At 41.6% G+C, this 16,512-nt stretch overlaps 1 protein-coding gene across 4 annotated transcripts in view; it reads left to right on the forward strand.

Annotated features, from left to right (window-relative positions):
• The first annotated feature begins 436 nt into the window (after positions 1-436).
• Positions 437-16,512, forward strand: part of DCBLD1 (discoidin, CUB and LCCL domain containing 1) — a 68,794-nt gene continuing 52,718 nt past the window's right edge. For 3 of the 4 annotated variants that reach the window (XM_019929634.3, XM_019929635.3, XM_073789529.1), the window contains exon 1: positions 437-669. In XM_019929634.3, the coding sequence (XP_019785193.1) occupies positions 558-669 (112 nt within the window). In that variant the 5' untranslated portion in view covers positions 437-557. The remainder of the gene's footprint in view (positions 670-16,512) is intronic. The other variant, XM_019929636.3, reaches the window with a different exon arrangement.

Raw genomic sequence — 16,512 nt, forward strand, 5'->3', positions numbered from 1 at the left:
ACCGTGACAATATTTCGAGTCCCCCAGTGCTACTGTCAATGGCATGCCCACCCCTGTAGGGTTGGCAAAGCCCTGGAGGAGAGTAGGCTTTCTGGCGCTCCCACCACTCTCTCAGGCACTCCGGGGACGACCCGGGCACAGCGCGGCTGGGGGCAGGTCTCAAGGCCAGGAGTCCTCCGGGCTCCCAGGTTCACATGCACTGGGAGAGGAGGGGCGGAGGAAAAGGAGAGAGTGAGCGGGGAGCGCAGGGTACCTAGAGGGGAGCGCGGGCCACGCCCGGTACGCCTACACCCCCGCGGCCAGCCGCCGCCCGGGAGAGACTTCCTCCTCGGGGGCCGGCGCGCAGGGCGGGGTGGGGCGGGGCGGGGCGGGAGACGCCCCCGCAGGGCTGGGCCCCGGGCCGCCCCAATGAGATTCGGTGCCGGGCCGCGGCTATTCCCAGTCCCGGCGCCGCGCTCGGCCGCGGAGGAGGCGGCCGGCCGGGTCGGCGGCGGTGGCGGCGGCGCTGCGCGGGCCAAGGAAGAGCCGAGCCTGCCAAGCTGGCGCCCGGCGGGGCCATGGTGGCCGGCGCCCGCGGCGGCTGCGCGCAGGCGGGGGCTGCTCGGCGCGGCCTCCTGGCCCTGCTGCTCGCTGTCTCCGCGCCGCTCTGGCTGCAGGCGGAGGAGCTGGGTGAGTGGAGCGCGTCCGGCGGGCGGCGCACTGGGCCTGGAGGGGACCGCGCGCGGGAGGAGGTCGGGGTCGCAGCCTGCGCCCTGCGGAGTCCGGCTCTCTCTGGTCGATGGCGGCTCGAGTGTAAAATAAGTTAACTGCGTTCCGTTCGCTCCCCACCAGACTCCTTCCTTCGCCCCCAAACAAGAGGACCAGCTTGGCGCCTCCCCACTTTCTCTCTCCGCAGCCGGGCTCACTTAGTTTCCAGAGTTCCTTCCTGAAGTGAAATGGTCCAGGGCTCGCGAGCTGACGACCCCAGCCTTAGGGGAGAGACCTATGCGGGGAGGCCCTTCTCAAGCCTCATTTTGACAGAGCTGCCCGGCATTTGGGCGGCCGGGCCCTCCCGGTCGCCTCGCTTCCCTGCGCGGCTGGAATCGTAGCGTGTGAGTTTGTGGTTTGCACGGATGGTCGGGAAGGGTTTCCCTGACGTCCCCCTGGGAAGCCGGCAGTCCCACCGCGCCTCCCGTCACGAGTGAGCTGCTTGCGCCCCGACTTGGAACCCTGTGGCTCGGCTCCTTCTTGGGTGTTGGAGCGAGTCGACTCCCGACCAGGCGGATCTTTCTCTGCACCTGGTCCTTGGCTTCAAGTTGGACCTAATTAGCCCACAACCGAATTTACTGCGGCATAGCCACCAGATGAGAGCAATAAGCTGTTTTACCAGCTGTAGGCAAATCGTTGTAATTTAGTTCTTTATGGATCGCAAGGGGCAGCTTTCTGCGGATTTTTTCAGTTCTTGTTTCCCTCCTCCCTTGCTTTTGCCCCTCTACGACTGAGGTTACTTAATGGCAGTGCATCTAGCCAGAATATTTTGACTGTCCCCGTGCCCCCGCCCCGTGTTTTCTAATGAGACAAGAATCAAAACTAAGCCAAATGCTGGCATTTTTTTTTTCACTGAACCATATATTCCCAGTCTGAAACATTGATACTCAAGATGTTGGTAGTGGTTCCTAAGTTTGCGTACATACCGATTTGTTAGGAAAGAAAAAAAAGCTAAAGTTTAGACAGACTGTATCTTGGCACTGTAGCAGAATGCTAGGAATATCGTAAAATATAAATATGTATGCTTTTATTTGAAATGTACGATTTTGATCACGGGTGTTTTAAGCACGTAAATGTTTCTCGGGTCACTGTTTGAAGAGGCACCTTCAATACTGTACATCTATGAATAGATCCAACAATGTGTCCCTGTACTAATCTGGCTAAAGCTGTCACCCATCTTTCCAAATGAAGTTTTAGATGTTATATGGCATCCAGGCTGTTAACTTTATAGAGCAGTTCTCCGGGAAGACGTGTGATTGCTTAGATTCTTAGAGCTTCAAATTTGAGACTTTACTGCACATGATTGATGGAAGAAGATGTCATGTTTCGGTGAAGCATCCTATATATTTAGGATGTTAAAAGAACCAATCGCAAAAGAAGTAAAACTTAGATTTGGCACATTTACTGAAAAAAGTCTACGAACTCGAGTTCTGATACCTCATGAGTGAAGAGGCATAATCAGTGTTTTTTGAGTATTTCTCGCGTCTGTCATTTTCCCAATTAGCCCTCGGTCACTTATTTTTCAAGTTTTCATAAATTTAAGCATGCACACCCATTTTAGGTTTTGAAATATGCTACTGGCTATACAGTTGGATGGTGGTCGTCAGTGATATTAGTGCTCTCAATGTTTAGAAGGTAAGAGGGTAGCCTTAGCATAACAGTCTTGTTTTGGTGAGAAGACAGCATTTACTACATTTTACCTCCATTGTCCTTGTCAGCTTAGTCAGCTGCTTCGTGGCTCCCCAGCCTACCTGCTCACCACTCTCTCCGGGAGCTTTATAAAGCCCCAGACCCATACTGTGAATCACACCATCCAATGGGTGGGGCCTGGGAACATGCGATTTTAAAAAGTTCCCACAGGTAATTCTGATTCAAATCAGCTTTGAGATGGTGGAAACATCTGATAATGTTAGGGTTATGGTAAAGTGCTACTGCTGTCTGTGTCATAGACAATTTAATACTAGAGTTTTATTCATTGTGTTATGTTTCGGGAAGCAAATATGATACATTAATCTGAATATTTGTAAGCCTAGTCAATGAAATTATTCAAAATTTTAAAGTCAGAGTCTGGTGACCACTGAAGCTATACTAGTTCCTTTTTAAGGCTGCTACTTGCCTATGTGGTGTTTTTTTTGTTTTGTTTTGTTTTTTGTGGTACGCGGGCCTCTCACTGTTGTGGCCTCTCCCGTTGCGGAGCACAGGCTCCGGACGCGCAGGCTCAGCGGCCATGGCTCACGGGCCCAGCCGCTCCGCTGCATGTGGGATCTTCCTGGACCGGGACACGAACTCGTGTCCCCTGCATCGGTAGGCGGACTCTCAACCACTGCGCCACCAGGGACGCCCGCCTATGTGGTATTTTTGCTCAATTTATTTTTTTTTAAAAAAGTCCATTCTTCCTGTATTCATAGGGGGCCAGGCCCCAGGCATTAGGGCATGATGAGCAGAATATGGGCTGATTTTAGCTCCTTCTTGCGCCTCTGGATCCACTTAACTAAAGTTAGATATTTACACAGATTGTTTCACGTGATTTTGACTTTACATAATATCACATGTAAATTGATCATTAGCATTGATTCGATTTGTATAAATCCATAGGCTTGGGCTTACGTCTTATTCCCTTGATTATAAGTTTTGTGGAATAAAATACCCTTAATTCATGTGAGGAATTTGTGCTAACTAAAAATACCTGATTCTCTCTTCACCAAAATATTTGGAAATGGATATTAAAAATTTCCTCCTTCTGATTTAAGTATTAGAAGAATAAAAATAAGCAGTTAATCTCTGAGGAAACTTCTAAGCGTAGAATTAGATACAGAAAAATGGATTAAAAAATTCTGCCCAACGCTAACTTTTTACTTTCGGAAGTTCCGTTTTTAAGCCATCACTTCTTTATATTTGGTTCAGCAGGGGACAGCTGATGTCTGATATTTGGCGTGAGTGGCTTTTTAAAAAGTCACAAGTTTGTTCTCGCACCTTCCGCATCAGTGCTTGCCCTCACCCCAGATTTTCCTTCATCTTGAAGGCCTGCGATTCAGTTAGCCTGGGAGACTGTAAGTTCCTGAGGGCAGCCACTGGATTGTCTTTATCTTCATAGCACCTGACCAATAAATGTTTCTTGAGTTGAACTGAACAATCTTTTTGTATTAGGAGATATTTTCAAATTATGTCCTAATTAGTGGAAACTAAGTAATAAAGAGTCTACTGAAGTTCTTTATAAAGGTACCTCTGGTACTTCCACTAATTAACTTTGTTTAGCAAGCCCAGCTCTCTTGGCATGCTTATTTCTATATGTCAGGATGCCTTTTAAAGGCAAGTGCAGCAGAAAGAAGGGAACATGGCCAGCAGAACAATATGTACCATGTCTTTTGGCTCTATTAGATGTAATTTGTAACTAACACTCTGAAACATGAAGTTATACCATATACAGTATTACAGGGGAAAAAGTTGTGCTGAAGGATTCATTAAACACATCAAAGGATGTTATTAAAGCAGGATTTGAACTCTGAATAGTGTCTCAAACTGTACTTATTAACTTTTCATAAGTTGAACCCTTTCACCTTCAGGTACTGGAACAGACTTGAAAATCATATTAAAAAACCACAACTTGGAAATAACCAAGACATTTGACATTTATAAGAAACTATGTTTTTATTTTTAAGATGCACAGGGAGATTAATTGCAGAGTTTAGCGAAGGTTTTAGTCATGTTAAGGCAGGGGTAGGGTGAGGGCTTGTTAAGGGAAATACTTCCTATAGAGAGTTTTGCACTTACTGCCATGCGCGTCCTAAAGCATAAAGGCAACTCTGTGCCTATTAGAGCGACCAGTTGCTTTGAATTTGTAAGGAGATAATACATGGTACCTATTTGGAATTGCATTTAGCACAAAGAACTCAATAAATTCCAGCTCTCTTCCTAATTATTACTGCTATTACTCTTAATTTGACAAATACGGGGACCCCTTTGTTCTGCCTCCCCGACTGCCTCTTGGACCTCGTTCTCTACCACACTTCCCCGCATCCCCAGGCATACTGACTTTCTTGCTATTTCTCAGTGGTATCAGGAACCCTTCTACCTCAGAGCCTTCGCAGGTGCTGTTCCCTCTGCCTGGAACAGGCTTGCCCCAAATGTCCACGTGACTCCCTTCTCCTTCGATCTTTGTTCAAATATTGCTTCACAGGGAGAATGGCCCTAACCGTCTGGAACCCTCTCACCTTCCCCAGAACTCCACATTCCCCCTCCCTGCTTGCAGTTTTCTCTAGGGCATTTACCACCTTCCAACAGAGTCTATAATTTATACTTTTCTTTCTTGTCTGTCTCCCCACTGTGAGAAGTTAAGATCCATGAGAAGCTATGTGCCTTGAACAGTGGCCAGCACATGATGGGTGCTCAGTAGGGAATGGGTGCTCAGTGAGGATGGGGGGAGAAGACAGTGAAAACACAGCTCCTGCCCTGTTGTTAAAGACTCAGCGCTGACTCTAGTTGAGAATCACAACCAGAACAAGACAAAGTAATGAAGTTGTATGTCTAGTCCAAGTGTTGTTTGTAAACAAAATGTCTGAAAATATGGATTTAAAATAGAGGAACTCATTCTGGTATATTCAAAGTCTGGCATTGAAGATGAAAGGAAAAATATTGCCAGACTTTCAGATTCTGTTTCGTTAGACTACGGAGTAATTTTGCCTTTTTGCAACTGAAGAGTCGTGTTGATGTCATCTTCCAGATGTTCATTCTCTGCTTTGTATATAAAATTTAAAAAATCGTTGTTTGTCCTGGGGGTGCAGGAATGGGAGAGACTTAACTGATGAGGGAAAAAAAACACATGGTGATTTTTAACCCAATGTGGAAATGAATTCTAACTATGACCCCTAGTATGCTGGATCCGGAACCAACTGCCAAACTTGCCTTTCAGTGGGAGTTGAAGAGGATAGGGGTTTTTTTTTGGGGGGGGGGTGGCGGGGAACGGGAGGCAAATAGAAGGAAAGGCTAAGCTTTGTGAGAGCAAAATGAAACAGAGCTTTTTTATTCACCACCAGCACCGGTTATAGTACCTGGCTGATAACAGGCTCCAGATAACTATTTCCTGAGTCGGTGCATGAATGCTTGTGGCTGAGATTTGAGCGAATGAGGTGAAGGGTAGTCATCAATAAAGTGTTTTAAACAGAAATTGCATACATGACTATTGTGATGTCTTTAGACAAACCGTACATGTATTCAAGAAAATAGCTAAATTCAACTCTGAAAAGAGTTGGGAATCTCCGAGACTCCTTTCCAGGTAATACCAGCAAAGCTGCCATAAGTTAGGTGCTGGCCATCTTGAAAATAGAGGAGCAGGTGGTCTTTGGTCCCCTAAGATCTGCAGGTGCTTATACATTGAGGGCATCAGGGCCCTGCTTTACCTTGAAGATCACTTGAGGACAGTGTTTAGGCATTTGTGACATTAGCACTGTGTTGAGCCATATAGTCCTGTAAGCCTTGACTGTTTAATGCCATTTCTGTTTAATCTGTTAATCTAGTTTTCATAAACTATCTCCTTGGGTGTTCTAATACCCCATATTTGCAGAAATGTCTTTGTCTTATATTGATATATGCTTACATATGGTCATTTTCATTTTATATGGCTCCATTTCATGACTGAGAGTGTTTAGTGGATGTTCCTAGAGGTTATGTGTAAATGATTTTTATGGAGCACTCTATTCTTTTTTTTTTTTTAATTTTTTTATTTTTGGCTGCGTTGGGTCTTTGTTGCTGTGCACGGGCTTTCTCTAGTTGCAGCGACCGGGGGCTTCTCTTCGTTGTGGTGCGTGGACTTCTCATTGCGGTGGCTTGTCTTGTTGCAGAGCACTGGGCTCTAGGCGCGTGGGCTTCAGTAGTTGTGGCACATGGGCTCAGTAGTTGTGGCTTGTGGGCTCTAGAGCGGAGGCTCAGTAGTTTTGGCGCACGGGCTTAGTTGCTCTGCGGCATGTGGGATCTTCCCGGACGAGGGCTCGAACCCATGTCTCCCGCATTGGCAGGCGGATTCTTAACCACTGCGCCACCAGGGAAGCCCAGCACTATATTCTTGAAAAAAGAAAAAGGGAAAAAAAAAAAACTTTATTTCACTATTATTTCTGACAGAGATCAGAAGTCCAGTTAAATTCAAAGTGCCAGTGCATAAAATTTCCTACAGGGAAGGTGGTAAACATCTTCGTGGGTCTCACTTAATTTTTAACAGGCTGAGTGGATTTAATTCAGCTTTTTTTTTTTTTTTTTTTTGCGGTACGTGAGCCTCTCACTGTTGTGGCCTCTCCGGTTGCGGAGCACAGGCTCCAGACGCGCAGGCTCAGTGGCCATGGCTCACGGGCCTAGCCGCTCCGCGGCATGTGGGATCTTCCCAGACCGGGGCACGAACCCGTGTTCCCTGCATCGGCAGGCGGACTCTCAACCACTGCGCCACCTGGGAGGCCCCAGCTTTTTTTTTTTTATTGCTTTACAGAAGCAGATTGAAATGTGGTTGATTTCAGTCCAAAGGAGGAAACTTTTGAGACTTAATAGCCCATGGGCCCGCTGGGACATGAGAGCTGTTTATTGAATTGCTCCCACTCCGAGGAGTTTAGAATGGAGGCTGCTTATTGTGAGAATTACATGGACCAAGATTTGCCTTTTTTTCCCCCTAGAAAGCCCCTGCTTTGCCAAGAGTCTGAAATAGAAGATAGCCAACTCTACAGATAGAGAAATGGTGCTGTACCTGCTGTTAGTGCTAGCTCAAAAGGGTCTAAAAATCTTTGAGACCCTCTTGCCTTTTGGGTAGGAAATTCTTTTTCCACCCATCTTTCTTCTTCCTTTTCCTTTTTTTATCCTCTTTGCTACAGTTACTGTGCTATATTATTAAGATCGTAACAAACACACTGCTTTTCCCCTGAGGTATTTAAAGTATATTGAAGACTTCATGGCATTTCTCCCCTAATATCTAATACTCAAGTCATATTTCCCTGTTAACCTTAACATGTCTTTTGGCTACTGATTTGTTCAAACAAAGTCCACACATGGCAGTTAGTTATTACGTCTCTTTAAGTCACTTTTGATCTACCACTGATCCCCACCCACATACATTTTATTTTCCTGCAAGGAAGTCAAATTCAATTGTCTGGTGACACAGCTCACATCCTAAATTGACTTACTGCTTCTGAGTGGTGTGTCTTTCTTTTACGTGCACCATCCCCTAAAGTATAAATCTGAATTAGACTTACAGGTTTGATTAGATTCAGGCTAAGGGTTTTGGGTAAAAGTACCTCAAGGTGCCATGTACTGCTAATTGTATCACAACAAGATGCATATATTATTATTGTGATTATTATTGCCCCCCATTTCAGTGATGTTGAGAATGATCAGTGACTTCAGGAAGTGACAACTCAATCCATCCTTTATAAAGTTGCCTTTTCCTATATGACCTGGAAGTGGTCTGTGGGATAATAGTCTCTCGCTCACTCAGACTACTCTTCTCCATCGACATTTCACTCAGTGGTTTAAGCATCTATTGATCATTGTTGTTTGCCCAATCAGATACTTTTTATGTAAATAACATTTTAAAACCTTACCTTCAAATATATATTTTTTATCAGGTGGTTTTTTGTTTTTTGGGTTTTTTTTTTTTTTTTTTTTTTTTTTGCATCTAATTGAATTGAATTGAATCCCAACAATTCTGAGAGCTATTGAAGGAACTGAGATTCAGAGAGATTGAATCATTTACCCCAGATGCATTCACTTTATGTGCCTAAAGAGGGGGTCAGGTGCATGTTCTGCAATTCTAAATGCCTCATGATGGTCTTCTGCCCCTCATCTTCAAGGGACGTTCATCCAGATGAGATCAAGTTCAAGAAAAGAAGCCTTGGAGGAACACAATTTCAGGGGGTTATTTATGCAATAAAGTTTTAAATTAATAGCCTTTGGCTTCTCTTAGAGATGATTACACTTGCTACAGAAATATTAAGACTTTGAAAACTCCCAAGTAGCAGCTGTTGTGCTTTAATCCACTGTGATACATTTAGCAGTGCAGAACACAGAATGTGCAAAGGCCATACAATTTTCAGGACCGTGCAACGTGATATGAATTTCATGATTTATTTATTTTTCTCTCAACTCTTATGTTTCGTACCTCATTCGATGAATGATAAAATGCCATCTCTTTCCCAACTGAGATTTGCTATTTTCTGGTTAGTCAACATTGATTGCTTTTTCCTTACATGTGGTACGTACATGTATGTTCCCGCAAACCTTCTCATCCTATTTCATTGTGTATTTTTCATTCTGTGCTCAGATAATTCCTAAATTGACGCTCTTGTCCAGGTGTTAGAAACGTCACTCTGGCTTAAATATAGATCCTGAAATTTATTACTTTCTGTCCTGGATATATAAATGAAATCGAGAGTAAAAATGTATCAGAGAATTGAAAATACAGATGTGTTCCAATTTTAGGAATAGATATTAAAGTAAAACCATACAAAACTGGTATCAAGGATTTTTCATTTTTAAGAAAATTCACTGCAAGATCCCTCCTAATAATGAGGGCCCTTTAGTCTCCTGCTACTCAGGGTATATCTTTAAAAAGACTAGCAGAAGAGCCATTACCAAGAGACTTTTGGACATGCAGAAATCTCAGACCTTGCACATTAGCAAGATCCCCGGGTGGTTGCTGTACCCACTGAAGTTTGAGAAGCAGCACTTGAGTCTACTGACCCTTCATTTACAGAGCAGCTTTTAGGAGCTCCATTGGTGCGAAGCAGAGAACAGCCTTTGTGGGAAGTAAACTAGCCGCCTCTCAGACTATTCCTTTAACAGGCTAGTAAAAAGCACTTACTTAAATGATTAAAAACAGAGAGTGGTGGAATTCCTCCTAAGTTTTACAAGAAACCCTGAATTAAATATGGCTCTCTTCCTCATGTTAATTTCAAAACCAAAAGAGTAGGGCTATAAATAAATAATCGTAATGCGGGTTTTAATGCCGGTTGTGCTGGCATTAAAACCCTGGTAGTGTGATCTTGGGCAGTTCCTGAAATCTCTCTGCTCAGTGTTCTCACTTCTGAAATGGGTGACTTCAGCAATTGCCACCTCAGTGCTTGAGTTTCATGGGGTCTGGAGTCCGACAGGTGAGGTTCAGATGCCCGCTCCGCCGCCAGGGCTGATTACTCAGCTTCTCAGAGCCTCAACTTCTTCACACATAGAGCAAGGACAATAGGAAGGACATGTGGTAAAGAAAGGGTGCTGTGGGCTTCTTGGGCTGTATTGGAAATGTCCTGTCTTATAAGCTATGGGGTATATTCTTGGATGTTTGAGATAGTACTCTTTATACACAGCTATCTGTATGTCCGCATGTGTGTATGAAATGTTTCATAATTTTTTAAAAGGAAACTAATAATATCCATCAAATATGATTGTCCTGAAGGTTAAATAAGATAATATAAAGTCCCTTAGAACACTCAGTATCTGTCACCTTTTACAATAAATGGTTGGTTAGTAAGAGCACTTTCACAATTAATTTTATGATTTTTTCCTGTTCCAATAACTTTTTGGTTCTTATTAATTAAAAAAAAATCTGTCAAAGTGAAAATATCTGTGTATATGAGGGAGCAAGAGAGAAACATTTAAAGTTTTACTTTTTAAAACAAATTATTGAAGTATAGTTGATTTACAATGTTGTGTTAATTGCTGTACAGCAAAGTGATTTGGTTATACATATATATACATTCCTTTTCATATTCTTTTCCATTATGGTTTATCACAAGATATTGAATATAGTTCCCTGTGCTTTATAGTAGGACCTTGTTGTTTATCCACAGTTTTGACTTCTAAAGCTCAGATGAACTTTGTCTGTACTTGGTAATGTTGGAATTTTTGGACGCCAAGAGAAAAGTCAACATCCAGTTACACATATGTGAATATTGGTGATACGCATATTTAACATGGAACCAAGGTTAGAAAATACAGCACATTGTAGAGACAGGAAGGATTGCTCGCATTTGTCCTCAGCTTCAGCAGTTGCAACGTAGACATGACATCAACATCCTGACATTATTAAAAAAGGTCAGCAGCCACTTTTCTCCAACTTCCGTATCCTGAGCATCTATTCAACAGGGATAACACAGTCATCTAAGACTTGTTTTGCTTTACAAACAAGGGGTTTGTTTTGTTTGGTTTGGTTTTACATTTTTTTCTGTGAAATTAGGACACTTCTCTCAAACAACGTGTCCAGTTCGTTGCCAATTCCCCTTGTAACTTAGGCACTTGTAAGTTAATAACAACAGTGGCAAGTCTTGCTTTTGAATATCAGTGACAGGTTACAATTTCAGTGTCCATTTTTTAGAGCTCTAAAGACCGAAATCCACCTCTCCACACCTGATCTTTGATCCCGGAAGCCTTGTTTTGGGATCTCTCTGTGCACCCCCCTTTTGTGAGCCCAGCCCAGGAGTTGGCCAGTGTGTCCCACAGAACACTGCTCCCAGGAGATGCCCATTGAGCATGCATCCTCCTTTAAAGTTTCACATGCACTGCAAGGGCTTTGAGATGTCCTGTGGTGAAGAAAAAGGCGGGTTTCTGGAAGCTTATTTGCCATTTTTTGGCAGCAAGGGTGTGATCTCTTTGTAAGCCTTCTAAGGACTGAGGGATCCAGTGCCTATTTTGGGAGATGCTGAGCTAGCAGCTAGTGGCCCTAGATAAATCTTGGGGAATGAATTCTGGTTAGACTTCCCAGCAGTTTTGAGCACTTAACACACACAGCCTCATTCATCTTTACCACACCCAGTTTTGGGTGGTCATTTTGGAGATGGGGAAGATTGATACAAAATAGGTAACTTCTTAGAATCGTAGAGCCAATGAGTGATGGAATTTAGAAGAAGTCAGCTAATTCAAAGCAATATTCTTGATACTTTAATATGTGTAGTATTTTTAAAATAGAAATATAGTAGTTAAAATGTATTGAATCTCACTGTATGCGAGCCTCTATGCTCAGCGCTTTACTAGCATTATATTATTTAATGCTCCTGTGAGTTGGGCACTATCATTATCTCTATATTACAGATGATGAATTGACAATTAGGTAAAGGGACTCACCCAAGCCCACACAGCTCCCAAGGACACAGGAACCCAGTGTCATAACCATTGTGCTCTGTCACCTCCCAAGTATATGGAAATAGTTTATGAAGTTAGAAGCCGACATGTGTGCAACCCTCTTCCCCCACATCCACAGCCCTTTCAGTGATCGTTTTTCCTTTTCATAGACTGGAGAGTGACCAAGAACTATAGAGTTTTCACTGATTTTACTTATAGCATATTAAAGAATAGCATTAAACAAGGTTTTGAGATTTTTATATCCATTGGGCAATAAATGATGCTTTTTAATATGTTAATATTAAAATTATTGATGTCTTTGCACACTGATGGAAATAGTCTCCCATTATGTAGGGACTCTTGGATAGGACCTCTTGAAATGATTTGTTTAATTTTCATGCATTCAAATTGATTTGTTTTAAGTGATTTTTTTTTAGCTGATAGGAAACACTGTGTTGTAGCATCTATTTTATACACAGTGAGAATAAGGTTTAAAGAGATTCTAAGTTTTGCAGAACAGTTTTGCAGAACTTGGTCATGTGCTTCTAGTCTATAGCTGTGACTATTATCCATTTTCCTTTCAGGAAAACTAAAGATTTTGAATAATTGAAGTTTTACCATCATAACTTTCTGTTTTACTCGTTTTATTCTCACATAGAATAAAAAGGCTCTCCTGCCCCTGTGCTTCCATTCCTTTCCAGGCAGTGAAAAAGTTAAGCATAACTGGAGAAGAACAACATTTATAAGAGAGGATGGCTGACGGTGAAATTAGTAATAGCTTGGGAAAGCTGTTCGCCTTACCATCAGACAAAGAGCTCTGTAGTAATTGCAAGCTCCCTTTTGTGGTTGAAAAGATTGTAGTCGTCAAGAGCTCACTTGATCTCAGAAATGGGAAGAAATTTTCTCACACCCACATATGGGTAATGGTGTATGTGTTGAGACCTGTTGTAACTTGAATATTAGGAAGAGCAAGGATACAACTGTAATTAAATCATGTTTCTAGAAGTGGTTTCACTCGTGATATTGTAGAGCACTATTTTCCAAATTGCAGCTTGTGACCCATTTGTAGGCAGTCAGTTCATCTGGCACAGCCAGCACGCTTTTAACTTAAAAATGAAATGGGATAGAACAGAAAATATCACAGTGCATTACATATAATAAAAAGTATTGGGCTTCCCTGGTGGTGCAGTGGTTGAGAGTCCGCCTGCCGATGGACACGGGTTCATGCCCCGGTCCAGGAAGATCCCACATGCCGCGGAGCGGCTGGGCCCATGAGCCATGGCTCCTGAGCCTGCGCGTCCGGAGCCTGTGCTCCGCAACGGGAGAGGCCACAACAGTGAGAGGCCCGCGTACCGCAAAAAAAAAAAAAAAAAAAAAAAAGTATTATAACATTAGATTTTTGTTTGTTATTTATGTGGGTGTATGCATGTGTGCTTGCTTAGGTTGTGATGAGAAATCTATATTCTAACTATGGGTCTTCAAAAGTTTGAAGGTTGCTGTCTTGTTCTGTGGACTAGTCAATAATTAATCTTAAATATATTTTTGTACTAGTTGTTTTACTTCAAATAATTTTCCAGGTGCAATTAAGTTTAAAAACTTTTTCAAAGCCTAAATCATTCTTTGTAGTATTGCAGAACTTATTCCATATCAAATATATCTTAATTTCACTTTGCTGTTAGTGGAATGTGACTACTTATCAAAGGGAAGTAGTCTTTTAAGGAAGTTATTGTTTTCCTTTCCTAGTGGCTGGAATTCGAGTAGACTAAATAAATGGTTGACTCGTGTAGACAAGCATCTGGGGATTTGTTTTAAGCTTATTTAGAAAATACCTTGTATATCCATACTTCCTAAATAGCTGAGGTAAAAGTCTGAAAGATAAATGCATATCCATTCATTTCAGGCATTTGGGGGAACAGATAATGAGTCCATTGGACCTGTCACTTTACTCTCAGGAATTACTTGTTAACTTACGTCTCTCTCCCCTTGACTGTGATCTCCTTCAAATGGGAACTGCATTATCCTAAATTTCGAGCTGTTTGTTGAGTAAGTTTTTAATGCCAGTTTGGGTATGTTGGTTTAGAGACTTCTTCCCATCTGCATACCTTAAGACCAATGCTGAAAGTAGCCTTTAATGTTACAAAGCACATTAGGCGGATTTGGTAGTTTTAATCATATTATTTTTCTGGTTTATGTATAAGGTATTCATACTATAGAACATTTAGAAAACTAATATAAATGAAATGGAAATCAATTCTAATCCCACACCATAAAAATATACAGTTTAAACCTTTTTTCCTTCATATCTATGTATGTGGTCTATATTCTGTTTTAAAATTAAATCGTTTTCTAAAACATGGCCTTAACTTTTCCTTAATATCACTCTGCTCGGAGGTGTCATAGTCTGACTCTTTTCTAATTTAGGTTGTTTCCAAATGCTCAGAATTAAAATGCTTAAATTTGGGGTAGAGATCACCTGGGGAGTTATAAAACATTAATGAGTACTTGCAGCTTTTTCCAAAATCTAAACTTCCTCCATCCAGTTTAATTTCTGTAAGTTGTTTTGAGGAGGTGGTGCGTCAGTCTCACAAACCAGCTATGGCTCCAAGCAAACCCCAGGGCCCATTGTGGACCCTTCAACTCTTCTACAGGGGGAGAAGCTTCCAGTCTGAGGAGAGGAGGAAATGATACACAGTTTAGTCATCATGTGCTTTGGCAATTAAATTACAGTTCAAAGGAAGAAGATGATAAATGCTGCATGGTAGCCACTTGTGAAGAGTAGACAAGTTCCCTGTGGCCAGACTTCCTCCATCCCACTTCTTGCCATGTTCCCCCCTTGATGGTAGGTGGTGACAGTTCAGTGTCCCTGTCGCCTCCCACTACTGCATCACCGCGGCTCACTGCCCTTGAGTCCTCAAGGAGCTTAACCGTAAAACCAAGATTGTATTTTTTTCCCTTCAAGATTGACCTTTATTTCTTTTCATTTTAATTAAAAAACAAAACAAAACAAAACACTGTGAACCCTCATCATCCAGCTATGGTAACCATCAACATTTCCCCGTCTTTTTTACTTATTTTCCTCTCTCCCTTTTTTGTTGAAGTATTTTATGGCAAATCCCAGACCACATGTCGTCATGTCATTTCAGCCCTACAAATGTCAGTAGGCATCCCTAAAAGTAAAGACATTTTCTCACACAACCTCAATACCATTATCACACCTAAAAAAGTGAATAATACTCCCCTGATATTATTTAATACCCCACTTATCTTTTTTAAAATTAGCATTGGTATTTATTATATTAATATTAATATATTGCATTTGAAGATCCAACTTTTTTTAAGTTGAGGTATAGTTGATTTACAATGTTTCAGGTGTACAGCAAAGAGATTGTTATATATTCTCTTTCAAATTCTTTTCCATTATAGGTTATTACAAGATATTGAATATAGTTCCCTGTGCTATACAGTACGACCTTGTTGCTTATCTGTTTTATATATAGTAGTGTGTATCTGATAATCCCAAACCCCTAATTTATCCCTCCCCACCACTTTCCCCTTTGGTAACCATAAGTTTGTCTTCTATGTTTGTGAGTTTATTTCTGTTTTGTAAATAAGTTCATAGGTATCATTTTTTTAGATTCCACATGTAAGTGATACCATATAGTATTTGTCTTTGACTTACTTCACTTAGTATGATAATCGCTAGGTCCATCCATGGTGCTGCAAATGGCATTATTTAATTATTTTTTATGACTAGTGATATTCCATTATATATATGTTTACATACACACACCACATCTTCTTTATCCGTTCATGTGTTGATGGACATTTAGGTTGCTTCCATGTCTTGGTTATTGTAAACAGTGCTGCTATGAACATTGGGGTGCATGTGTCTTTTTGAACTAGCATTCTCGTCTTTTCAGGATGTATGCCCAGGACTGGGATTACTGGATCATGTGGTAATTCTATTTTTAGTTTTTTGAGGAACCTCCATCCTCTTCTCCATAGTGGCTGTACCAATTTACATTCCCACCAACAATGTAGGAGGGTTCCCTTTTCTCCACACTATCTCCAGCATTTATTATTTGTAGACTTTATAATGATGGCCATTCTGACAGGTGTTAGGTGGTACCTCATTGTAGTTTTGATTTGTATTTCTCTAATACTTAGCTAAGTTGAGCATATTTGCATGTGCCTGTTGTCCATCTATATGTCTTCTTTGGAGAAATGTCTATTTAGGTCTTCTGCCCATTTTTTGACTGGGCTGCTTTTTGTTTGTTTGTTTGTTTTGATATTGAGCTGTATAAGCTGTTTGTATATTTTGAAAATTAAACTCTTCTGGGTCACATCATTTGCAAATATTTTCTCCCATTCCGTAGGTTGTCTTTTCATTTTGTTGATGGTCTCCTTTGCTGTGCAAAAGCTTTTTAGTTTAAGTAGGTACCATTTGTTTATTTTTGCCTTTGTTTCCATTACTCTAAGAGATGGATCAAAAAAGAATATTGCTGCGATTTATGTCAAAGAATGTTCTACCTATGTTTTCCTCTAGGAGTGGTCTTACATTTAGGTCTTTAATCCATTTTGAGTTTATTTTTGTATATGGTGTTAGAGAATGTTCTAATTTCATTCTTTTACTTGTAGCTGTCCAGTTTTCCCAGTACCACTTATTGAAGAGACTGTCTTTTCTCC

Source organism: Tursiops truncatus, chromosome 12 (assembly GCF_011762595.2).
Source record: "Tursiops truncatus isolate mTurTru1 chromosome 12, mTurTru1.mat.Y, whole genome shotgun sequence".
Lineage (NCBI taxonomy): Eukaryota > Metazoa > Chordata > Mammalia > Artiodactyla > Delphinidae > Tursiops > Tursiops truncatus.